At 39.1% G+C, this 25932-nt stretch overlaps 3 protein-coding genes across 5 annotated transcripts; all 3 read right to left on the bottom strand.

The window, feature by feature from the left end:
* Positions 1-259: 259 nt before the first annotated feature.
* LOC103972500 (protein TORMOZ EMBRYO DEFECTIVE) lies at positions 260-13827 on the bottom strand. The gene is made up of 14 exons (XM_009386857.3): positions 13461-13827; positions 12638-12820; positions 10679-10828; positions 9548-9756; positions 9164-9449; positions 8740-8874; positions 8182-8300; positions 6512-6668; positions 6163-6409; positions 6001-6077; positions 3977-4096; positions 1532-1662; positions 1288-1462; positions 260-914 (listed from the first exon to the last, which is right to left on the bottom strand). Exons 1-14 carry the CDS (start codon positions 13764-13766, stop codon positions 519-521), a joined length of 2691 nt encoding a protein of 896 aa, XP_009385132.2. The 5' UTR covers positions 13767-13827; the 3' UTR covers positions 260-518.
* Positions 13828-14159: 332 nt separating this feature from the next.
* LOC135580753 (uncharacterized) lies at positions 14160-21310 on the bottom strand. Of its 3 annotated transcripts, none has more exons than XM_065175421.1 (5): positions 21132-21310; positions 18058-19085; positions 17196-17465; positions 16628-16719; positions 14160-15412 (listed from the first exon to the last, which is right to left on the bottom strand). In XM_065175421.1, the coding sequence occupies exons 2-5, from the start codon at positions 19057-19059 to the stop codon at positions 14521-14523; spliced, it is 2256 nt and encodes a 751-aa protein (XP_065031493.1). In that variant the 5' UTR covers positions 19060-19085; positions 21132-21310; the 3' UTR covers positions 14160-14520. The 3 variants fall into 3 exon arrangements, with proteins under 3 accessions (XP_065031493.1, XP_065031491.1, XP_065031494.1); XM_065175419.1 differs by lacking the exon at positions 21132-21310 and adding an exon at positions 20455-21039; XM_065175422.1 differs by lacking the exon at positions 21132-21310 and adding an exon at positions 20113-20448.
* Positions 21311-23523: 2213 nt separating this feature from the next.
* Positions 23524-25643, bottom strand: LOC135652716 (large ribosomal subunit protein eL38z/eL38y). Its single transcript, XM_065173893.1, has 3 exons — positions 25484-25643; positions 24915-25098; positions 23524-23726 (listed from the first exon to the last, which is right to left on the bottom strand). The coding sequence occupies exons 1-3, from the start codon at positions 25484-25486 to the stop codon at positions 23704-23706; spliced, it is 210 nt and encodes a 69-aa protein (XP_065029965.1). The 5' UTR covers positions 25487-25643; the 3' UTR covers positions 23524-23703.
* Positions 25644-25932: the final 289 nt, after the last annotated feature.

Below are 25932 nucleotides of genomic sequence, written 5' to 3'. Positions count from 1 at the left end.
ATTAAAAAAAAAAAAAAGTCGGGGAGATCAAACAGATTAAAAGATCCTTTTCAGAGTTGCATTTACGATAAAAAGGTTGGTGAGAGTAGAGTGGTCGCATCTACCATGTATGGACCAAACCAATCACAAGAATTAATTAGCTACGGCATGCTATGAGTTTGGGAAGATGGCCATAGTTTGTAGGTTGGGACAAGACAAAATAGCCATCTCATCAACGACTTCCCAGTTATCTATGAATACACCAACTACACCATAAACGTGAAACAAGTTCATTTTCTTGTATGGTAATAATAATACACTGCATCGAATGTAATCAACATATGTTACAAGTCCCAAAATGGAAAAAACAGAGCAGCACTGCCATCAGTGGACGAATCTCTACTGTATGATCTACAAGAAAATAAAATACTCTTACATAATACACCAAAAGAAACGGCCGACCAAACTTGTAACGCTAGCTACCAAAATTCTCTTTTTGTGAGACGAGGAAGGTGGCGTGGAGAACGAGGAACAAAAATTCAGGCCTCCACTGAAATGGTTGAACTGTTCTTGTTCTTCGTCAACTTGACTTTCTTGGTTGAGCCTTTCTTCGATTTCCTTGATTTTCTTTTCTTCAAAGATGTCATACTGTCCATCTCGTTAGAGGTCGATGATTTGCCTGTGTCACCTTTGCACGATATGTCATCTACTTGGCTATTACTTTGAGGTGCATCTTGTTCGTCAGCCACACCATTCTCTGAAGCCAAATGATGTTCTCCATTATTTGGAAGGTTCGTCTCCTCTGGGTCGACAACGGACATCCTGGTCAGAACATAGTCCAACAAAAAGGTGCTTCTCACGAACCTGTCAATCCTGCTAAAATGCCTCTGCGAATAAGGTATAAGACCCTCAAGGAGTTCACTAACACCCTTAACCTGAAAAAGAAATAGCTAAAAAGGTCAAACAACTGATACTAGTCCTTCAAGATTAATGAATTCACTTTGTCCTAATTACCTAAACCTTTCTCTAAAAAGGGGATAGTACATGTCCGTGTGTGATATTTAATCGAGTGGATAAGAAAGTACTGAATTTTCCACCTAATTGAAAAAAGTTCAATTAGGTGGAGAAATGATTGGTTATCAAGAAATGAGCAAGCAGCATAGATAATGGAGGCAGAGAAACCTAAATTTGGGTGAACCAGAAAAATGTCTAGAATAAATTGAACAAAAGTTCATCATTAATTCATCACAAAGTGAAGACCATGGTTGTGGCTTTGGATCTCAAACATTTCTGAGGGCAGGAAGATACCTCCACAATGTCAGTCGGAGGAAAGATTCTGAACATTCGAAAAAGCACCGCCTGTGCAACATGACACAGTTTGGGCTTTGTGTTCCATTCCCGTACATATTCAAGAAGCACATGGATTTCTTCCTTTCCAAGACCACCAAGAGCCTTCTCTATTGGGTCTTCAACATCTCTTCTCCTGCACAACACCACAAATGTTTGTAAGGATGGACAATAAGCAAAAAGAGGTACATTGATTGTTGCTAACCTGCAAAGACGTGAAAATAGATCAAAGAGTTTGTGTGGTCTCCGAAGTTCAAATGCAAGTTGAATTGCCCTTGTATAATCAGCATCTGACACAGCATTTTCCAGTTCTTGCGCCCTCAAAATTGCTTCTTCCTGTACCAAGAGAAAAACTCAGTGCACAAAATATATGAGAAAAGCGAAAAGCAACCATAAGTTCATTTTTTGACAAGTCATTGAACACACAAAAAAGCAAGTTCCCTTGACTCATATGTTGAACAAGGGATGTTCGCTTCAAATCAACTGATCTGTGCATGATTTTGCAGAAATACGTAAATCACATGATATGGGATCTTAAAGATGTATCTGGAAACTCAAGGTGAGATTTTTAAGATCTGGGACCCTTACAGTACGTATTCTACACAGTGCCACTAGATGTTCCTTCGTGAATTGGGTAAGGGTCTTCCCAAGAAAAGGCAACCACCGAATCTTCAGATAGGTATATGTGCACTCAAAACCAAGCCATAAATCTTACTGATGGAGGGAAAACAGAATCGGCGACAGCATGCTGTTACATGAAAATGAACAGTACTAATTGGGTAAGGGTCTCAAGGGAGGGTAACCACCTAAACTTGAGATAAATATATGTGCACTCAAAACCAATCCGTAAATTTTACTAATGGAAGGGAAAAAAGAATCAATGAACAGCATACTGTTACTAATGCAAAGAAGAGCTTTTGATGTTAAGTAGCAGCAAGTCAAAAGGCTAAATTGATTTTGCTTACCAAAGCAATAAGTACCAACATAAATTTGTCTGAAGTTACCATGGCTGCTGAAGCAGTTGCACAAAACCTAGCCAAATGGGTAACTAAGTTATTAACTTAGTAGGTCTATACCATTGGCTCCAGCAACAAGATCATACTATAAATGTGGTTTTTTTACAGCTAGGGGAACCTTGAAGAAAATTTTGAAAGCAGTAAAGCCATAATTATCTGTCTTATCAACAAGTGTCAACGAAAGCAAGAAACTCCATGTGATCTTAGAAACCAAGAAACATTTTTTTACTAAACTAATAACCTCTCAGTTTTCAAATGGATTGTCACTGCTTTAAAATAAAAATAAGCCTAACAGCCCAAAAGATCATCTACTTGACAGGGTAATCAGCAATATCATTTCATTGTGTTATCTTATATATACCAGAACCACAGAAACAACCGTCTGGTACGGGAACACAGACCACAATTTTCCGAACAAAGATTAGTCTAACAAAATTCCAAATACAATTGCTATTTCAATAATGTCCAGATACATCATGTGTTACTGAGTCAGACTTCTACTTCAAGTGCTAATTCCATAGTCATTGTACAAAACAATAAACATAAAGAATCATAGTAGTTTCCCACCGTGGTCGTACTAAGGCACACAAGTTCAATTATGGTGCCATGCATCCCTATTGGCTTTGCCTAACAATCATAGGGTAGACCATGAACATACCCACCAGAATAAGGGTGGTGGCAAACTTCTTAGTAAAACAAGATTGTTCTGTAGTCTAAACATGACAGTGCCTTATCCACTGGGCCCTTTTCTATTAAAAAGGCAATTTATATAATTTAGAACACCAAGTTGCTGCAGAAAAAGCAGCATATCATTAGACTGTTCACAGAGTTTGACAGCTACCACTAGGGTTAGGTCATAGGATCACAAGAATATTGCACACATTGAATACCTATGAATAGTTGATGATGCAGTATATCATGTCATCCAGTTACAATGTAAGTTGATACAGTATATGTCTATACACAATGCAAGGATATTTATGACACATGAAAGCAAAGCAGCAAATTCTCTCATAAGATAATATACCAAGTGCATCAAATACTAATTCCAGTATGTCTTGGAATTGTTTAAGATTGGCAAACATCATTTTGTAATAAATTTTAGCCTATTCATACTCTGCTTAATCTTTGGCTATTCAACCACAAGAAACGTAACCTGATTAAAACAAATGAACAAGATGATGTAACGGCACTGCACATTTAATATGGCTGAGATGCTAAAATCATCTAAAGGGCGCCAAACTATAAGTTTCTTTAGCAAATGCATCTTTCATGTGCCTCAGTACAATCATGTCATGATGGTGGTTTGATCCAAGAACATTCTCACATACAGTTCTCAAAACACTTACAAATTTACATGTCAACAAAATTCTACAATATCAAGCATATAACCGAGTGTTGACCATAATGTTTAGCATGACAGAAGTTCCTGGAAAAGATTAACATCTCTATTAAAGAGTGCTTTAGCACTGAAAAGATTTTACAAAAGCATATATAGAAATATTTAATACTATGCTGACGAATCGCATTTGTAAAAAGCAATATGCATTGACTAATAGGGTGCAAGGACAAAAAAATATGTTTGAATCGTGAAGTACTAGACAAATTTGACTCCCAAAGCAAATTTGACTCACCTCTCTGAGAAAGGCTTCCTGCTTATCTGCAGCAGTTGAATCATGCCAAAAATTAATTAAGGCATCTGTACCACCAGTCACTAGCATCTCTGTCTTCTTCCCAACAGCCAATGACCAAATCTGCAAAATAAAACAAAAGTGAAAATATGTAAAAGCCAAACTACTCTTTGCACGTTTGAAGCTAATTAATTATGTTGGAAAATAGGCAGCAACAGAACTCTTGATATACAGCAATCATTGCCAATAAATATCGTACATATTTGGGATACAGGAGAAAAAGTAAATTAGGGCATGCAATGGCCAGCAAGAACCAAAGCATTAATTTTCAAGACATCAATTCATCTAATGGGCAGAAAGCACTAAAATTTTAAGCACCAAAAATGTGACATTGGCACAACATGATTGATTGGGATGCTGTCAAACTACTCCAACCAATCTTGGCACTAAATAAAGAAAAAGAAAAAAAAAATATACAACTGGGCTTAGATATAGGTCACTTCTCAACCCTCATCCAGCCTCGGGAAGCTAGCTAGCACCAGGCAGTAAGATGACAATCACTGAGCTAGGGATTATCCCTTATAATTCTCAACAAAACAAATAATGTTGAACGGGTCCAATCCTATTATTTCATCTGCTGAATACCTGGATAAGTAAAATATTCTTAATAGCCCAGTTCTGGGTTGAAAACCTTAAGAAAGCTGGCTGATTTGAACTTGACAAGCCAGTCCAAGACCCTATTTTTGGGTGTGGGAACCTGGTTGGTTTATTAATTTTGGCATATTGACATCCTATCACACAGACCAAACCAGAAGGCTAATTCAAGATTTGTAAATTTCTAGGTTGCTGATGTTATCTAGAAAGATTGCTATAAATATAAGCTTCAATTGTCAACTAATACAAGATTGATTAAATTTAACTCCAAAATTATATCAAACTTAGCATGAAAGTGTAACTTCGATGTCAGACACCAATTAGACCACCAAATGAAGTGTTGTAGGCTCAAGCAAGTTCTAATAGTTCATGGACACTCATCACAGTAATCACCAATCTGATTTTTAGTTCCAGTTGGTTAATGGGTTTAGCATTCTTCTGCTTACTATCATCAATCAAAGGTTAAGATCCCTTCAATATTTCAGTTATCGAATTTTAAGCTCATATATTTCCAAAAGCTTGGAAATGATGGATGACTAGCAGGATTGGTGAGGCAGCAGTTGGTGATTGGGAATTATGCATAAGCTCCCATAGCGATAAAAAAGATATCAGGCCATAAACACAGGAATATCCAAAAGCTTCAATATTGCAAGTAATATATTGACTTAAATGCCAGCCCTTTTAGTCAAATCATAGAGTACAGTCTTAAAAAGACAATCAACCAAGGTTTGGAACACTTGAACCTAATGATCCTTTACTTTGAGCCCTAAGTTATTAAAAAATAATGTACCATGCACCCGTCCCTTAGAAAAGCAACTTGCACTTCAATGAAACTAACGTAAGAAACATTCAGTTAGGCATGAGGTACTCGCACTTCAAATTTGAGAACTCATACGATGGGCTAGTAAAAGACAGATTAGATTATCAAATAAACAAGTCACATAACAAGTAATGAACTTCCCTTGGGATAGTATTTCAGAATTCCTCTATTTTGCTTTAAGATGCATGGCATATTTTTATAATAAGATTTACTCATTTTTGAACTAAGAAAAGCTGTGCATAAAAAAAACTAGAAGACAGTATAAGCAACTTCGAGAAGAAAGGTAAGCTGAATATAACAAAATTTTGACATGAATTTTGGAGGATGGTTGGGTTCACATAATCTTCGGTTGGGCTCTTTCAGTCTTTCCTTCACAGCATGAGAAGCAAATCATGTAATGACTGCCGATTTACAATGCATGGTGACTTATAAAAAAATTGCAATTACTAAAATAACTAAAAACACAGGCAAGAAATTATATGAATACAAAAAGCTTACAGTACAACATCACCTATCTCAGAGAGTATAACAGCAGACAAACAGAAATTAGTACCTTGCCTTCATGCTGGTCATAGGTTGCAATGCACTCACTTGTCTTGATTGTCCAGAGTTTAATTAAGCCATCACCACCTGAAAGTGGAAATATTCTGCTTCAGAAGATACTTCTAGAAAATTAAAAACATATGAAGATTGATCACAATTTGTCTTTCTTTACCACATGAAACGAATTGGGTCCCACGTGAAAGAAATGAAGCTCGTAATACACTTGAAGTATGGCCTTCAAATGTTTTTAAGCATGAGCCATCAGAAACAGCCCATATCTTTATAGTTCTATCACCAGATGATGTTATTACACATTGATCTACAGGAGAGAACTCCACAGACCAGATTCCCCTTTTGTGCCCTTTAAGCACAGCTACAGATACTAGATCAGGAAGTCTCCAAATACAAGCAGTGTGATCCTAAGTAATAAAAAGGTGAAAGAAGTATATATTAGAGAATCAACCAAAAATTAGGTTTACTGGTGAATCAGATAATAACTAAAATTTGAACCAGTTGTTAACCTCAGAACCACTACAAACAAGACTATCATTGGGTGAGACGGCAAGAGAATTGATGTCTTTATCATGTGCAGCCACAACTGCCTTTGCTTTAAGTGCAATCTCCTGATCCCCATCTTCAGAGACACCTTCAAAGCTCCAGACTTTAATGGTCCGATCACTAATATAAGATGATATTGGTAAGAATATCAAAGAAATAGACAAAAAAAAATACTCAAGACAACTATCCGTATACTAGTATTATCAAGGCTTGTGGCAGCAAGTTCAATGGAAAAGGGCAAGAAAAGAAAACAGAACATACATATATATTGTCAGTGGAAACCCTCCATACAGAATTAAATGAATAATGATTAAAATAACCATTGTTTTAGCCTTTTAGGGGACTACTATAACAGTTTATGATGTGAACCAACAAGCACAATGTTCTAAATCTATTATAATCTTTTTTAGAAAAGGTCATCTCATGCTGTCATTGAAAATTGTATATTTTATTACTGTAGTTAATGAACAGTGAGGTATCTGATACTGGCCCTAAGTCCAAATCAATTGTGAAAGGGTCACCTTAGCAGGTAACAATGGATTGAATATATAGAACATATATTAGAGAGGGTATGGATAATGGTAAAGTGCCAAGTGTCCTCCCATTTAAATGAATAGCAGATATAGAGATGACTCATGTCCTCGGAGTTGCAATTGAGTTAAAATGTGCCATATTATTTAATGTATAAATGAAGACATGTTTTAAGTTCATCATGAGAATGGTTCAATGCTCTTATTTGACCAGATCACGACAAGAACCATAAAAGCGGTAACAAAATTCAAAAGAGAGTCTGCTTCATGAGTAAGCAGGACACAAAAATCATAATGTAGACAATGGAGAAGAGCGTAGTCAGATGTGCAAAAGAACTAACCAAACGAATATGAAAACTTATAATCTTGAGATGGTCAAAGTAACCAGCTAATGCACCAGTAAATAAAAACACGATCAGCATAGTCTAGAACAAGCATCTCCAACAACAAGAAAAGAAAGAAAAAGATGAGGACTCACTAAAACTAATATGAAACCAAGAAAGAAACAATAAAATGTTGGTTTAAAATTTGTATTTGAAGCAGAAGCACTAGCAATCATGCCTACATGCAGCTAAATACTTGTCGCAGAAGAAAAGCCCGCTATGAAAAAGAAAATTCAAAAGATGTTTGTTCAACATAAGCAATACAACCAAGCAGGATGATGTTTACTTTTTACTTCAAAAGCATGACGAATCCTGCATGCATAAGTGGAAAAATGGATGACCAAAAATAAAGGCTTTAAGAATCATCATTTTTCCAAAGGAATGAATAAAATCAAAGAGTAACGATTCATACACATTGATTTGAATGGAAAACCTTTATTTCTCCTACATCAGAGATTCTTATTCTCTTTTTTTAATAGTCTAATTTAAAAATTTCTGAGATCTCTGAGGCAGTACAGAATAACTGTTCAAGATATTCTCCAAGATTAAAATACACTTCACATATTAAAACAGCATATAACTTAGCAATAGCTAAAACATCAAAAACTAAAACACAAAATGATAATAATAACATCAAGTAACCAAATCTGTACCACAAATGAACAGACAAAGTATAGCACGAGTCAAGGATGGACCTTCCTGTTCACTTTACAGACTCACCTGCTACCACTAACCAAAAAATTCTTCCATTTCTTAGAAAAAGCTACAGCTCCAACAGCACCCATATGACCTCTACCAATTCCGATACAATGTCTGCTTTTGACATCCCATAACCGGACCTATAGCCACGAAGAGATAAACATTACTGCTTTAAATAAAATGAAACAAAATAAAAGAAAGATTGATGGGCTTGGTCTAATAAAACACTAGAAACTAGCATTTCATTGGGATTGAGTCCAACGAAATGGTAAAATTAATAATGTTAGTACATGTTTTGCTATTCCAACATTAAGTCGATTGAAGACTTGAAAGACAACAAGGTACTTAAATGCTTTCTGGTATAAAATTCAACAACAAAAATATTAGATTATGAGACAAGGTTTGCAGAATTTTCAAGCTATGCCATCATAAGCACAAGTTTGTAGCCTTACGGGTCCAAGATTCAACATAGAGATCATTTGACATGGTAATCTAAGCCCTAATCATTCTGTGTTTCAAAAGAGAAAAAATTGAAATAACGGTTGAACAGCACTGTAAGCAAGCAGGAATGTCACTCACACTATTATCCTTGCTTCCTGTTACCAACATCGTTCTCCCATAAGTTGAAATGCAAGTGTCAATGCAGACAACAATGTCTGTATGCCCCACTAGAACATAGGCACATGACATGGATGCAACATCATATACTCGCACCTGCACATGGTCAAGATCAAATATGAAAAACCGACTTGCTTTTATCCAACAATGGATGAATACATAATTCTCTTGCTCAGATACACAATTTTAGAAAATCAAAATGCAATATTCTTAGACCACCATTATGCATCACAAAGTAAATAAACATCACAAATTAAGACTCCTACAATCAAGCTAGTATAATAATTAAGGAGAAGAATACCAATATGGATGCCGACTGATCAGTATGTTGAATACAAGTATTTATTGGATCATCAAATTTAAAAGAACCAATTCAAAAGTTTACCTGTTCCAGATTTGTAGCAACAGCAAGATATTGTTCATCATCACCTAGAAACTTCATATCAAGAATCTCTTCATTATATCCTACAAGTCTCTTGTACAAGTTCAACTGAAGCATTCCTCCAGCAGATTTCATAGGGCAATAAAACAGAAACTGCTGGTCAGCGGTTACACAGAGCAATCCTAAATCTGAAGGTAATACAACAGCTGATAGGAATCCCCTTCTCAAGTCATCTTCATCAGAGCCAAGGGTTACATCTGAAGATTGCTGCTCATATAAGCAAACTGCACTGTTGCAAAAGAGACCTACAGAATTAGTTCATAAAACAATCTCCTAAGCATAGAAAAAGGACAAGAAAGTGCTACAAGTTTTGTTTGATAATCATACCCTTCGGAGCTCCATATACGTACAATCCCACGTTCACCAACAGTCAGAAAGTAAACTGGAGCTGAAGCACCAGGTTTTCTATGCCCACTGGTTTCCAAAAGGGCAGACAAACAATTACCAGGTTGAATGATGCAAACGGTTTCCACCATCTCATATGTTGGTATTGTCATATTAAAGCTATAGTTACGCAGGTCCCATTTGTTCACAACCTGTATGGTTTTCAAATTAATTTATTGTTGGTCAACACGGAAACAATATTGAATACAACGACATAGTGCACAGAAAATATATGGTTGAATTTGTAACTACAAATGTATCAAATTACAGATAAAGTCACCACTAGCAAATTTACATTATGATAGGCAAAAGAACAAGAAAATGACAGTTTAATAGACCCATCTAGCAAAAAAAAAAAAAATTAAAGAATAGTTGACTTGTTTCCTCAAGCTAGATACAAAAACTGATACATCAACAAAATCAAATTTAAAAGCAGAATTATTGACATAGATTGAATAAATTAAACAAGGCTTTAGCCTTGTTCATGGGTTTGTATTGTTAACCAAAATTAAAATACAATCTACTATAATATCTAAAAGTGTGAGCAAACATTCATACAAAAAAACAAGACAAACAGAAAATCAAATTGAAAGGCCCTTGTCCAAGCGGAGGTCTTCATTGCCATCATGGTGGTTTAGGATCCCACAGCTGCCGAACACAAATCTAGTTGTACCAGCTAATCTTGCTTGAGAGCTTAGGCACCTACTTTGGTGTTTGCTTGGCCTTCTCTTTCCTTAAATTTGATATTAATCAAATTTCATATCCCTACAATTTGTCCTTGCTTGGGATCAATTTTGGCAGCAATCTTTCAGTCCAAATAAGATAGCTTAATTAATTTAGATAGGGAAAGGAAGAACACCATTAATCACAAAAGAATAAATGAGTTCCTCACACCAAAAAATTATAAACAAGGTATAATTCTCCAACATGAATCATGTTGATTTTTTAAAGTGAAAATTATCTTTGCAAATGAATTGCCTAAGATAGACCTGCGGTAATCAAAGCAGCAAAATCAATATTAAGATTTTAATACAATTAAAATCAAGGACAATAATTTTGAAGTTTAGATCATACCTTATCTCTTCCAGCACTCAGTAAAATTTGGCCATCTTCAGATAATGCCAATGAAGTCACTGGTGAGAAATGTTTTTCCAGCACTGCAACACACTTTTTAGATTCAAGATTCCAAACTCGAACACTGGCATCATCACTACCTGAGAATAGCTGGTATATCCAGCACACAATGATCAACACATGAAAGATTCAAACACATTTTAAGGAGGTAAAAATAGAATCAAGATCATCATATTGCAATGTTCAGTTGATAAATAGTAAGCCTCTTGTTAAGGAGAATGTGAATTAACAGATAAACATTGTATGGAGGCTATCATCCACATCGAGAGTATACTGGGACCCATAGAATATTCTGCATAGCATCAAGCTATAAGTTGAATATGATCATCAATCAAACTTCTACCGGACAATACAAAAAATGGATGGGTGCTAAAAAAGAGTCATGCTTCATTTTTCCTTGCTATAGACCACTTCATTTTTCCGATCAATTGCAAGTTATTTCTTAACAAGATAACTACATCAACTTTCTTCCAAAAAAGATTATTCCATAACATGCATTAACAGAATTCAAGAATGGAAAGAACACGTTAAGACCAATGTTGCCAAAAGGTGATTGGGCACCTGCCTAAGAGCTCGAGCAAGGTAGGGCAAGGCTCGAGCACCTCAAGCCTCTCCAGACCAGGCACGGGTGTCTTAAGTGTAGTGTCGACTCGGCTCACCCAAGCCATGAATCACACACGACATAAGTCTGAATCCACATGCCGCCCGAGCAGGATTATGCACGACTCAAGCATGAATCACACCCAAATGGGGCATGGTTCAGTATAGTCCACTTAAACTTTGCATAATTTTTTGCACCTAGTTAGAAGAAGTGGTTGTAGTGAGAATCAAAATCTTGCTCCTTCCATTGCAATCATACTTACAGTTTTGTATTGTATATAACCATACTCTCAATCTTATCTAACATGGCTCTTTAGTTGTTTGATTGAATTCATTTTCTAATTATTACCTTTATCCTTAACTATATTTTCTCATTGTTTTTTTAAGGTAGGCACCTTGCTTAGCTCGCACGAGCACCTAACACCTCAAGCATTTTGGAAACTTGGCAAGCACCTTGCATAGCATCTAGTGGCTTTAACAACACTAACTACAACATGCTTCCACTAACTCCCCTAAGTCCCTTAACTTCTTCACATTGGTATATTAAAAGGCTGATGTTTCTCAACTTGTACAAAGTAGAAACTGTTGCTCCACCCAGGACAGATAAATAACAAGATAGTATAAACAAACGTTAGATGCAACTACACTTATACTCCATGAACATAACCGCCTCTCATCATACTCCATGGAGAGACCGATGATTGTCACTTGTTGCTCTCAAACAAAGAATAAACTCTTCACTTATTATGAAAAATGTTACGAAGATTGGAGAATAACCCTCACAATTTCAAGGCTTCCTATAAAGCAATCTACGTAGACCATGTAATTTAAGAGCAGTTGAGAGCTTTTAAGCATTTCTATTCAAAGAAACAAATTCCTAATGATCAACTAAACAATTATATCAATCATAGCAATATTCATTTTAGTTCTACCAAGACCTGTCATTTATCTTGAAAAGGCAAGTTATTTCTACTAATGTGGTTAATCCCTAAAATTTTTAAGTCCATGCTTTTAATTTAGAAAGATTCTATACTTATGTTAATTAGTTTGTCCTTCAAGTTCAACCTTACTCCTATCTGTTGCTATCAAAATATAAATAATGAACTCAAATTATAGCACATGCAACTCTCATAGAACATCTTTACATAGAAATAGAAACTGATGAAAAATTATGGTTTATGCTAGCTAACTTGACGAATTTGTTAAGAGAAAAGATTTAGGAAACCATGGTTTACTATTAGCAGCAACTGATAGATTTTAAGGCAAGAACATAGAAAAAGAATGTATTGTAAATCTTACAAGTAACCGGTTTGGGTCGGTGTGGAACTTGATGCATGTCACAACTCCCTGGTGACCTTTGAAGAAATGCGTGCAAAAACCGCCATCTACATCCCAAACACAAACCTTTCTATCTGCTCCTCCTGTTGCTAGCAAACCACCAGAAGAATGGCATGCCATGCTCATAGCTGGACCATCATGGCCCTGCTCACAAAAAATTGACCACTTATTTTTTTCCATGTGATAAATTTTAACTCAAAAAATTTAATAAATGATAAGGACATGGTCCAACATAATTATCAATTAGATTACTAAATAGGCAAATTTTGATAGTAGAGGTTGAATGATGCTTTTTTTTCACTTTCTCCATTAATCATCCAATAGACTACTCATGATTTGTCTATCAGAGCTGTAGGGAACCACATATAAAAGATTAAACAGTTTTGGAAAAAAAAGTTTAAACAGTTATTCCCAGAATCATCCTTCTTAAGAGGACACGACTCCACAAAAAAAAAAAAAAAAAAAACAAACAAAGAGAGACAGAGTACAAGTCCTTGAAATGAGAAATCTGCAGAAAAAAAGATCAGACCTTTCAGAGAAAATGAAAAAGAGCACGATGTGATATGCATCCCTAAGTTAGTTTAAAAAATGAAAAACAAGGGAGTCATATCTGACCAAAACCACAAATTACCAAATTTTAGTTTCTCTACGATAAGGATCAAAGATGCTTTCAAAATTTCAAACTTAAATTTGTGAACATTTTGTTTCTTGTATTAAAAACCTAGAAGGATGAAAAGTCGAGCTTTATTAGCTTTCATCGGTGCATCCTATTGTTCCTACGTACCTTCCAAGAACGAACGCACTTCCGGGAGGAAAGATCCCAAACCCGGATCAGTCGGCTGTGGCCTGCGGAGAAGAGAAAGCAGCCATAGGGGCTGAAGGTGAAGGCGGTAACAGACTCTGAATCACAGCCAAGGCTCGCCAGTACGCAGGCATCGGAGGAGTTCACGATCTTTATCTCGTCGCCGCAAGCGCAAGCGAGGGAGGCGCCGTCGGAGGACACGGCGAAAGGGCCGCCGCTGTAGAATTGCTGCAGCGACGACACGCAGCGGTAGCTCCGCTTAAGGGCCAGTGGAGTCGGCGCCGCCATGGGTGGCGAAGCCCCTGGCGAGGATTGGGGTTTCTGCAGCGAGGAGTCGAAGGAAAAAGGAAACCGATAGGGTTTTAGGAATTTATAGGTGCGTGACGGGTTTCGAGCGCTTTCACGGTGACCCGTTTTGAGGTTCAACATCTGGAATTTTGGAGCCCATAACAATTTGGGCCGTAAGAACCAATAACCGGCCCGTTTGTTCCGGTCACGTGCTCGAGGGGAAAACTTAAAAGTCTTATGCCTATTATCTTCGTCTTCGTATTAATTAATTTATTGTACGTGTTTTGCACGCACAGAACTACTACTTGTTCGAAGAAACCACACCCTTTTCCATCCATCAGAACGTCTCCAGATATCAATTCTTTTTTTGCTGAAATCTAAAGCATGCTCAGCTAGAACAAAACTTCATTAATTCGATTGCAATATCGATCTGTACGTGTCATGCTAATAGGCTGACTACCTCCAAATCGTTCGTCACCGGTAAGTACAATTAGTTCAGCAGCACAGGCAACCAGAGAGTTCAACACCACCATATGCTTGGGGTCTTCCACGAGAAAATTAAACGATAGACTAGCAAAGAATCGACTCTATCACACACCCTTAGGATGCTCCACTCCAGGGATCAGATGCTGGGTCATGGTATTGGTTAGATCACGCAACAGCATTTCCAGGCAATAGGATCCTGAAACGTAGTCCGGTAACTCAACAAGTCCCGGCCGTCGCCTGCTTCGTGATTCGTGCAGTCCCATATCTGTCATCCCCTTCGACCCGGCCGGCCTGCGCTCGCGGGCGGCGCCGGCGGCGCCGGCTGTGGCGCCGAGAGCTGGACCCCGCCGCCAAGCGCGACGGCGGCGGACTCGACGTGGGTAAGCAGGTACTCGTAGATCTTTTTCCTGAGCCGCTCGACCGTCTCCGTCGGCACGCCTTCGCCAGGACCCTCGCCGTCCTCCGGCTCCGAATCGGCCTCCCCTTCGCTTCGCCGGCGGCCGATCGCCTCCAGCCAGTCGTTCACCCTCTTCAGCTGCGACAGCATCGCGGCCACCTGCTCCCGGTCGGACGGCCCCGGCGCGGCCGCGTCGGCGTCGAGGAACCTCTCCACGAACCCCAGGAACCATACCCGGGCCTCCCCCTCCAACGCCCGTGCCAGCGCCGCCCCCTCCTCCAGCCCTCCGCCGCGCTGCCACTCCGGAGGCGGCGACGGAGGCGCCGCTCCCCGCGCCTTCCCCCTGGTCGCCGACGCCAACGCCGGGGACGACCTGGATTTCGACTGATGGGAGACTTTCGAGGAAGCGACCGCAGTCTTGGATGAACCCTCGAGGACCACCACCGCCGATGACGCAGCGGAGGCAGGTGAGGGCTTGTGGTCGTAGAGAGAGAAGGGGGAGAGGTCGGTGGCGAGGGCGGCGCTGACCCAGGAGGTGGCGCGGCGTCGGCTGTCAGCTGAGGCTCTCAGGACTTCTTCCGGGATTGGGTCGACGCCCGGGAGCGTCTCCGGTGAGGTTGCTGCCAGGCTCCGGGATTTGGTCTTGGAGAGGGAGTCGGTGACCGTGGCGGCACGAGAGAGTGAGGAGTGCAGGGTGAGGAAGTGCTCCACGGCCGGCTGCGGGTTGTCCTCCTTGGACGTGGTGCTTAGCTCAGCATACATACTGTGACAGAACAAACAAGTAATCAACGTCAGTTCAACGCAAAACTCATCTGTGCCACTTCGCAGGGGAAAAACAAAAAAAACAAAAGTATCAGTTTGGAGATATCCAGAACACAAAATCTGTGGAAAATCTAGCAACTTGCAGGACACAGACGAAGATATTGGATGTTAACGATGCAAAGATTCAGATTACAAAAACAAAAAGATCAGTTCTTTTTCCAAAAGTTTCCGTGAGATGAACCATTTTCGACAATTGAGCTTTCAAGGTGACTATACATATTTCCACTCATTATTCTAATTGATCCTCACTCAGTTTTCTGTCACTCCTGCCACATCTAATCTGGATTCATTCACTCTCCCGAAATCACACTAAGTTCCCCTAATTCTGCAGTATCTAATTATGACAGGGATTAATTATGGTCCAAGGGATTCTAAAACTCTCCTGAGAATTTTATAGGATGTATGTAGAAGCCAGTTAGACCGACAATTTTCACTCAAAGGTTATCCTACTATCGAGAATAACATAGATGATAATAGCAGGAAAACTTCAGCCTACTAAGCATTCAATAGCCTTTTGTGCTAACACAATAAAGCAATCTTGCACCAGTTTTTTTGTGAACAAAAAAGAAAAGAGAAATAGTTGAAATATTTATTTGAATTTAGTCACAGGGCAGAGCCTTACAGTCACTAGCAGTGCAAGAACTCAAATATCCTCATAGATAGGAAGGTGCCAAGCAAATTTACTATTGCATGGATGTTAGTTCACAAAAATCTGATAGCTAAATGTAAAACAAAAATGTACATGACAAAGAATATTTTTAAGATGAACTTTTGCTTGAGAAATTTTCACAGCAAAGCTGATGAAGCAGTTATAGTTTTAGATCAGGTAATTGTCAAGGGATATAACTTGTACTGGACAAAGCAGATCATCAAAAGATAATTATCATGTAGAAACTCGAACGTGTAAAATGGGAGGCATTCTATCACAAGAAGGTTATGTTAAAAGAGTCAGATGCCTCAAATTAAGACAAGAATATCGTGGACAGCCTCTGTCTATCAAGGATACAAAATTAGATCAAGGTGAATAAAAGAATCTATAAGTAGAAATTCAAGTAGCACGCCATGAAAGATCCTATGATATGCAGAGATCTTGACAACCAATACATAGATGGCTGCACGATAAAAGTTATGACAAATAACTTCTAATGGTAATTACCTCAAGCACCGAATCAAGGTCTCTGCTGCAGAAGCCTCTTGCATAGCCTCAACAGCAGCCAGTTGTGCTGCATCCCTGTACTTCAAAAGCCCCTAAAAATTTACAAATGATCTGTTAGTCCAGGTCACCACCACATAGCATTACCAAGATCCTTTTACTCTTACAATCATAGAGACATGGTTACACAGAAGGAATGCTTGATGTGTCAGCCTACGGCTGGTACATACATTGTGCCAAGTGGCACTTACGGGTGTCATATGAAACCTATGTGAACCATGGATTGCAGTTTCACAATACAACAGTCTGCATCTCCACGTAGATGCCAACACAAATATGTACCAGCAATATTTTTTGTGTATGGCTAGCTTAGCTCCTTTAGAATATAGTGAAGCTACAAGGAACATATTCAGATTCAAACGGTCTAAGACAGAGCTAACCACTAGTTACACACAACAATGAAGACAGAAAAAGGATGATTTTTTATAAACTTAGACAAACTACAGAACAATCTTAACAACTTAAATAATGAATCTAGTTTTGTCAGATCACATAATAACATCATTCATACCTTTCCTAGTTTTGCAAGAGATGATGGAACTGGTTGCCATGAGACACTACCATCTGTCCATTTTCTGTTAGGAGCAACTTTGACTAAGTTAGCAAAATTTAGACTGTGAGTGATCTCTGAAGACTTCTTTACAGCAGCAGGTCGCTGTTTAGCGGATTTATCAGAATCATCTGCAGCAGCACTTGCAGTGTTTTTCTTCATGGGAGACTGAATCTTGCTATCCTCCTTAGGTAACAGTTTGTCATTTGTCAATGGCTTCCGTCGAGGAGCCTGCAAGTTAGAAAAAGTAAATGCCATGACACCCGAGTGAAATACAGTTCATACTTGGCTTCTAAGGATCCATTATAAATGTGCTGAAAATAAATAAGTCTAACTTCACTGTTATTATGTTTGGGTGATATAGTGGTGCACAGATTGATATTCATATCTTGGAACTGTATGTATCTAATTGCACGCTTTTTTCTAAAAAAAGCATCTGCAAGTTTGCTTTCATTGTACAACGAAAAAAAATCTGCAAGATTGCCTTGATTATTTGACTTTGTAACTCAACAAAAGTTCCACTTCAAAAGTCCACCTGTTTCCCGTAGAGAATGAATCAGATACTTATTAATAGTATATAAAGTTTCTACAATCATGAGAACAACATAACAAGAGAGCTTTTCACAATCAAAATATTAGAATCTTTTTCTATTAAACTAACCATTAATGTGCTTATTTCCACGAAAAAGAAACAAGGAAAAAATCAGACATGCCAACTAGCTTTAATAAATCCACAGTGTTCTATAGAATAATAGCAACCGAGATATATAAACACAAATATATAGAGAGAGATAAATTAGGATCAATTCAGAAATAAACTCACGGTGGTGCTCCTAGATTCAGATTTTGTGTCAAGTTTGGTTGCTTTCAAGGTAGAACAATCTCTACCCTTGAACTCCAGATTCCCCTCCCAGCTTTTTCTCAAAGCCTTGGGTCCTAACTCGATGCTTGGTACCAAATCTCCTAACAAGTTCCCAGCAGAAGACTTCCTACGGGCGGTGGTTACTTTCAAGACAGAGGCTGCCTTCTCTAACAGACCAACTCTTGGTGATGCCGGCTTCTTTAGGCCCTTGGCTTGTGCTTGCTTCTTTATTTCATTGGAGAACTTCTCAAATGATGCAGGCAAAGAATAGACACTGGTTGGTGATGAAGGTATCGACCGTGAATTCATTGATCTTGATTTGACAGTGTCCTCCTCCAATTTGCCATTGCATGCTTGCTTTGAGAGTAAAGAGCTTGACCTACTAAGTGAAGACTTTTTCTTGTCCACATCCTGTGCTTGCCTTGAGAGAAAAGAGCTTGACTTACTAAGCAAAGACTTTTTCTTGTCCACATCCTGTGTTTTAATAGTTAGCTTAGAGGTCCCCAACTTGCTCTTTTCATTTTCTGAAGATGTGCTGTGGTTATGCTTCGAGTCACTGGATGGCTTTGGTTTCTCTGCATCAAGGAAACCAAGAGAATTGGTGGCAACGAGATCCTCGGGGTTCCCAACACATGGGTGACGACCAGGAAGTGGCCTCACACCTTTAAGGATGGGCACAGGGGAGCCTGCCTCAAGGCGGTCGACATGAATGAACTGACCTAGTTGGATCTTATCACTTAAGATGAGGTCATTGTGCTCATCAGGCAGGGAAACATATGTTGCATGGGAAGAATCAGACACCTTAAGATAAAATCCTTGGTTGGTGAAGATATCACTCCCAGCAAGAGCAGGAACAATGCTCACAACCTGGAGGAGGGATGACCGATGCTCTCCAGCAACCTTAACATCAGTGTTCATGTGCTGGAGGAGCTTGATGAGGATACCTGGGACCAATGAAGCCATTTGCTGCAACTCTCAAGCACATTAGTCTGCAAGAAAGGAGAGAAAATTTTAATACACAAAAATAGTCATGTGATTACGAATAGAGATTATTGCTGGCTTGTCGGTTATTCTCATGCATGTATAGAAAAATTGATCAAGCTTGGAGAACAATGCAGATTCAACTTATATATTCTCTTTGCTATCGAATTACCACCACAGAAAACCATTTTATGCTGCACAAGGTGCTGATATTCTAAAGCAGCCGCATGAGTATTGGTTATGTAATGGCTGCACAAAAACATAACACAAACCAGAACCTACAAAAATCAATCAAGTTCAGTTCTTGCATATTTTGTTGGAGAATTATTTGCAAACAAAAAACTTCTCAATAATACATTCCCGATATGTATTTCCGACAAACAAAATCAGGTATTAATCACAACAAACACAGATATACAACCAATAAACAACGAATTTGAGATGTTGGAATGCTGAAACTGGGATTTCATACCGAGAGAAGATCATATCTTACAACTACAATATGAGAACAAGGTTATCGGTGGCAGGGTTTCCATAGTAATGAAAAGTGATTCGTCAGCAAATTCTACCAAATGCTTGCATTGTGACTTGGAACAAAAGATTTCGGACATAAAACTTCAGAGGTCAGAACTTTGAAGTTTTAAATAGGAAGTAAATCCAGACATTTCAATCAAGGAACAAGATGTGCAGGCTTGGAATTAATAGAAATAGTCAATGAACTAGATGTGCAGACTTGGAATGAAATGAAATAGGCAGGCCGTAAGCAGAGTTGCCAAAAGAGGCCAGACCAGAAAATTAATTTTGTGCAGTGAGTTAAGACATTGACCACCACAGAGTTCAACAACAAAGTGAAGTGCCCGGAAAGCAAAATCATTTAGGATAGACCACACGATGAGCATCCACGGATCAATGAATCACGCAACGGAGAGATGAAGTTAATTTCCCATAGAACTGCCATGCGAGAGTAGCCCTAATACAACAAGAAGCATAGAAGAAAACTTCAAATCGAGGCAGATACAGACTAAAACTACCTACCACGAGATGGTGAGGGCAAAGGAAGACAGTTTTCCACAGTGAAACCGATCAAAGAGGTAAAAAATTGCGCAAGCTGGCTCTTGAGATCCAAAAGGACAATCAAAATCCGTCTCTAACGGATCAACAACTCTGTATTGTAAGGTGACCGGATGAAAAAGATGCGATCTTTCAACAAGTTCAACATCTTTATCCCAAATCCAACGACAAAAAAGATGGATCTTTATAGATCTCAAGGACGAAACCCTCATTCAAGTCAATCAACAAAGGAAAAGAAAACCTTCCTTTTCGTCATTTCACTGATCCGAAAAGGGAAAAAATGGCCGCGGCCCCAACAAAGCCAACCTTTGTACAAACTCTGGCGGAAAGCTCGCACGCCGGGAGCCCAGGGGCCGGTGATGGACCAACAAAAGCACCTCCTTTCCCAATCTTCTTGCTGAGGAACCGATCAATCTCTCCGTTTCCGGTTCAAGAAGGGCGTAGATACGAATCCTTGGCGCACAGTCTTTCAAAGAGGAAAATGGGGTGACAAGGGAGCTCCGATCCCCCGCTGATTCGACCAAAGGGAGGACCTTTTTAGTGGAAGCAGTCCGCTCTCTCGTACCGCAAAGAAGCCGGTCTATGATCGATCACATCCCCGAATAAGCAACCGAGAACAGGGGTAAAGCAGTGCGCCGTGGACACACGACGCGACCAGCCTTCGACAGAGGTAAAGTCTCTCTCTCTCTCTCTCTCTCTCTCTCTCTCTCTACTGTATTTGAGGAGTAGTGTGATTGGTGGGGAGGTCTGCGGCCGAAGACTGACGCGACTCAAAGGTTTTTCTGAACCTGTTTCTGTTTTTTTAATCTCACATTCGCTAATAACAATCTAAAGAGGAGAAAGCATAAGAAAATTCGATTTTCTAAATCATATTCGAGGAATATAACTTGATGAGATGTGAGATTCCAATTAAAACCTGTTTTTTATATCGATTACAACCCGAGGAAGAGAAAAAAGAGGAGGATGAGATAGAGAAAAAGTACCAAACTATGTTTGTTGAGATATCAGTTTCGAAGGCTTCGATCGTATGATTATTAAGCTCATTTGCTCTGATTTGATGTACTGCAATTTGTTCTTCGCTTGTGCTTCGTTTTCTCGTCGGACGAATAATTTATTTCTTCTACATCATCATCATTAAAAGGGAGGCAGAAGAAGAAGAAGAGTTTGTGACTTGTAGTAATTTTGAGGGCGATTGGCATTAGGTGGGAATAATTAGGGGTTTTGATTACGTCATGTGGAATCGATTGCGTGGCGTCTCAGCGGTGGTCGATGCCTCCGACGGATGCGGTGGCGTTGGGGTTACCGTCAGCGGTCAGCTCACCAGAGAGTGATGGGATCTTTTTTAAAGAAAATTTGCACATACACCCCTTCACATTTAACTATTTTTATATAAACTCAAAAGGATGTAATATAGGAAATAAATCTCTATCGATTGGTCCTCGTCGTAATGATTTTGATCCTCAAATCATTATAAATAATTCTTAAAAATATTCTATATATTTTAGATTCATCATCCTAAATTGAAGTCCTAGAAATGAGAAGCCAAATTGATCATCGAAAAAGTGTTAGGGTCAAATAAATATATACGAAAAATGTTTGAAGAGATATATATATACATATTAAAATTTGAAGGGGGTCAAATATACTCTTTCTTGTAAACTTTCGAAAGGATACATATGTGAAACCTCATAAAAAAATATTGTGCTTCGTTGGAATGTATACGCAAGCATTGGACTGCACTTTCCCAGTGGACGCATCTCTCTCTCTCTCTTATTTTGTATGGTTACACTGTATTCTTTTATGATAGATAGGGGTGGGTAGCTGGACCAAGTACACAGTACCATATGCCATGAATATTATTTTAATTGAGTCGATGATTGAGTTTGATACACCTCTTAACAAAACCAATAATTACTAATTAATCTCATACCTAATTGGTTACCAACTTTATTATAGTACTCGTAAAGATAAATATAATTTGACGACGATGGAGGAGTACAGATCACCCTTTTATCAACTAACTTAATCATATACCTTTGTTTTGTCAAGTATTTATAGCTCACCCAATACTTATATTTTATCAACTAATTACATCTCAATTCGATCGATAAGGATTTAGTTTCACATTCGTTAAGAAATAAATAGATGAATCAAAAGCTCATAAGTTTATCGTTGTGATTTCTTTTACTCATGTCCATCGATAGATAGATGTGGTCTTAGTAACTTCACGATTCCTGCTTTGTGTTCAGGTTGTGGGTACCTTTGCCTTTGGTGCCAAGTTGTGATTCGCCGCTCTTAAGCATGCATGGGAGGAATTGTATCGGAGTTGACTTTGATACTTAATCCTCCATAAATAATACCTTTATTAGTTAATTATATATGGATGTTGGATTTTTTGTTTTAACCGAGTCAATGCACATACCTCAACTCCCTCACCGATTAAGTTTCGTGCCTCGGCAACTTTCCCAGCCAGTGGTAGACGGAAACATGGATGCATGCATGCAAAAGGGTGTTTAGTAGCTGTAGACAAGACAAAGGAGGACACACACACCGAAAAGGTCGATTCCGGTCGATGATTTCCAACAGACAGACAGACAACAGAGAGAGAGAGAGAGAGAGAGAGAGACAAACACACACACAATCTTTGGAAGGAAGGAAGTGCACAGGCAGAACCGGCTGGGTGTCTGAACGTGCACTCATACTCCATCCTTCCTTGTTCCCTATATCTGTCCAAATTGAACTCACGGTCGTGAAATTGCAGACCTCAAGTATCTCCAACCTTGCACAAAGTGCCGTACACCCCACAGGTGCAGCAGAGAGAGGTACCACACGAGAGGCCAAAACATTTGCACGCTCGTATCACACTTTTCTTCGATGATCGTTCCCAACCCATTAAGAAAGCCGGCCGACATGATATCATGTGTGTGCAATGTTTCCTTACGTAGTCAAGATGATTGAGTTAGTTATATTTGATAGAAGCTTCGATCGCATATGATTAGTAGGGAAGATTTATTGTATCCTAATAATGTCATCTCCTTGCATGACCATTGCGATCTCTCTAGCAAACCGGCGGTGACCAGGAAAAAGGAGGAAGAGGTTGCTGCCCTGTGTTTACGGCTGGAATACTGGGAACACGGCGGGCGGCCAGCATTAACAAGATGGTACCAATCCGGCGAAGAAGCCAACCTTAAAACGAGGGAAACATGAGAATAGCTGAACCGACAGCTTATCCAGTCTCGATTGTTCCCAGAATTTGATTGTCAAATCACAGCCATGGTTTCGATATAACAACGAAAACATACACCTTCTGTGACTCTGCTTATAGCATGCATCACACAAACAGACCCACACCGAAATATAAGCAACACATGAAAGTAAACCAAATACCAAAATTTCAGATTAAATTAAATAAAATGGCCGATGGAACATTCAGAGTACATAATTAGTTGATTTCAAGATTACAAATTCAAGTCTTAACTTGGGGAAACATGAGTAATAAAATCAGAAACTGATAAGAAACCTCCTTGGCGGCACGGCAAGATGGTATCTTTGACTTCATACTTCTTGGACGCTCAGACCTGCAACATTACACCCAACTTATTAATTTCGAAGCAACTCCAAGGGATCATTGGTGAATGGATCACAAGGTAAGTAAAGGACCTGTAATTAATTAAACAAGACATAGCACACTATCGCAACAAAAACTTTTTTCAGAAAGCAAAGGCTGGACCGACATATATATGGTTTTCTTGATTCATCAAAAAAGAAAACAAACAATCAGCTAGTAAACAAATCTCCCCTGTTTTACTTTGCATTTTTTTTCCTCTGCTGCTTAGCAGAAACCATAAATGTAATGAAGTTTCAATTACAACTGTGATAGAATTAGTTATTGCTCTTTCTCCATGATCGCGGCACAGGTGTGTGTGTGTATATATATTTGGTTGAGAACAATACTTGCCTGAGGCACACAACCAGAGATTCAACCCTTCAATAAAAATTTAGACATGAACCCAGACATATTCACACAAAATCTTTCTAGTTTTTGGTGAACTATCCCATGTGACTTCAGCAAGGATGGAAGAATAGCACCCTGATGTTAGCTTGATCTATAATCTGTTTGCTAAAACATTTATAAAGTCTCTATAAGAGGTGAAATTATCCATACTGTTAGTCCTACCCAACGACTGACTAGTGCTTCCAACATTAAGAATATTCTGATTCAGAATCTGAATGAATGTGTGATGGCATAGCTTGATAAAGTTTTACAAGTATCTAGAGTCAAAGTATGCTTGATAAAGAACAGAAAATTGCCCTGGAGTTCTCCGGAAGGATGCTGATGAGCTGCACCAGCGACAACGTCATTCAGTAACATGTATCTGAATGAATGTGTGATGGCTCTAAGAAGGCTTCAGTGTTCTCAACCATATCATCGATACAGTTGTTACCGGCAGCTCAAGAAAATAGTAGAGAAAGGAAAGGCCGAGATGCATGTCTAGTGTTACTAGAATGATTGTCTTGGTAAAAAAATTATGCATAGGATTAATGCAGAACGAGGGAAAATCGAGTAATTATAGTTTGCAGGTGTCCAAGAAGGCCCGGCGATAAAGCGAGAATAGTAGCACACAGAGAAATGGATTCTAATGCGTACGAGCACAGAAGCATCTTTCCACATCCACCAGTTCGAAAAAGGAGAAATTTCATACACTCTCCGAGCATCATCTGCGGTTGTGAAACATGCGAGAGACATTGAAGACACCACCACGTACCTGGAGGAAGAGATTGCTTCAACTTGTCTGCCTTCTCCGAGTCAAAAACGCACAGCGTGTAGAGGTACTTGGAACAGCGGACCTTGAACTTGACGACATCCTTGCTCCTCTTTATTTTCACCGAACGCGCATCTTTCCTCCTCGCAGTGAGGAGAAAATCCTTAATCTCATGAATCTGCTTCGGCTGAGAACATCCACAAATTATAAAAAAAAATAAAAATCACATTTTTGGCTTGAAGTAGCTAACACAAACGCAAGTGGATATCGGCAAAAAGAGCAACTTGCAAGCAAAAAAGAAAAGAGGATATCTTTGTATACAACAGAACGAAAAAAGGGAAGCAAAAACGCGTAGATCTTAGCATCAAATGACGGATTCGAAAAGGGAACTCTAAAGCCAACTGCATAAAGAACAATCGAACGAGAGACTACCAACTTAGATAAAAAGAACCGCCCCAGGCATCGAATCACCGGATGAATCAACAGAACACACACACACACAGAAACATTAATTCCATACGTCGTGAGAATCAGTACACCAACATTAGATGCCAAGCAGGTAAGAAAGTTACCATCTTGATGGGTTTCCCAAGGAAAAGGGTGGCCGCCGCTTGCACCCCGGTTACTGGAAACCCTAGAACCCGAGGAGAAGAGTGTTGCCTTGGCTTATATACGGCGACGACAAAACCCTAATTCCTGATGTCGACCTATTGACATCCATGCCCTTTCGAATTGTGGTCCCTTTAACGCAGCGATACAAACCCTCGTGGACGGATCGGGTTGGGTTGCTACAGAATATTCACTTAGTCAATCACGCTGTCAACTGCGATTCAGCTTTGCACCTTAGAACGTTGAAGAGATGGGATTGGGCACTCCACCAAAGATAATCCAAGCCACAAGATAATAGCCGTTAATCTTCGTGAACGTTGAAGAGATGGGATTGCTTAGTCAATAACAAAGACGAGGCTCGGACAGCATTAACAGTCACATGAGTATTGATAAGGTTTATTTTGGGTTCGAG

The sequence above is a fragment of the Musa acuminata genome, chromosome BXJ3-11, assembly GCF_036884655.1.
Source record: "Musa acuminata AAA Group cultivar baxijiao chromosome BXJ3-11, Cavendish_Baxijiao_AAA, whole genome shotgun sequence".
Classification (NCBI taxonomy): Eukaryota; Viridiplantae; Streptophyta; class Magnoliopsida; order Zingiberales; family Musaceae; genus Musa; species Musa acuminata.
This window is presented reverse-complemented; position numbering and strand designations above follow the sequence as displayed.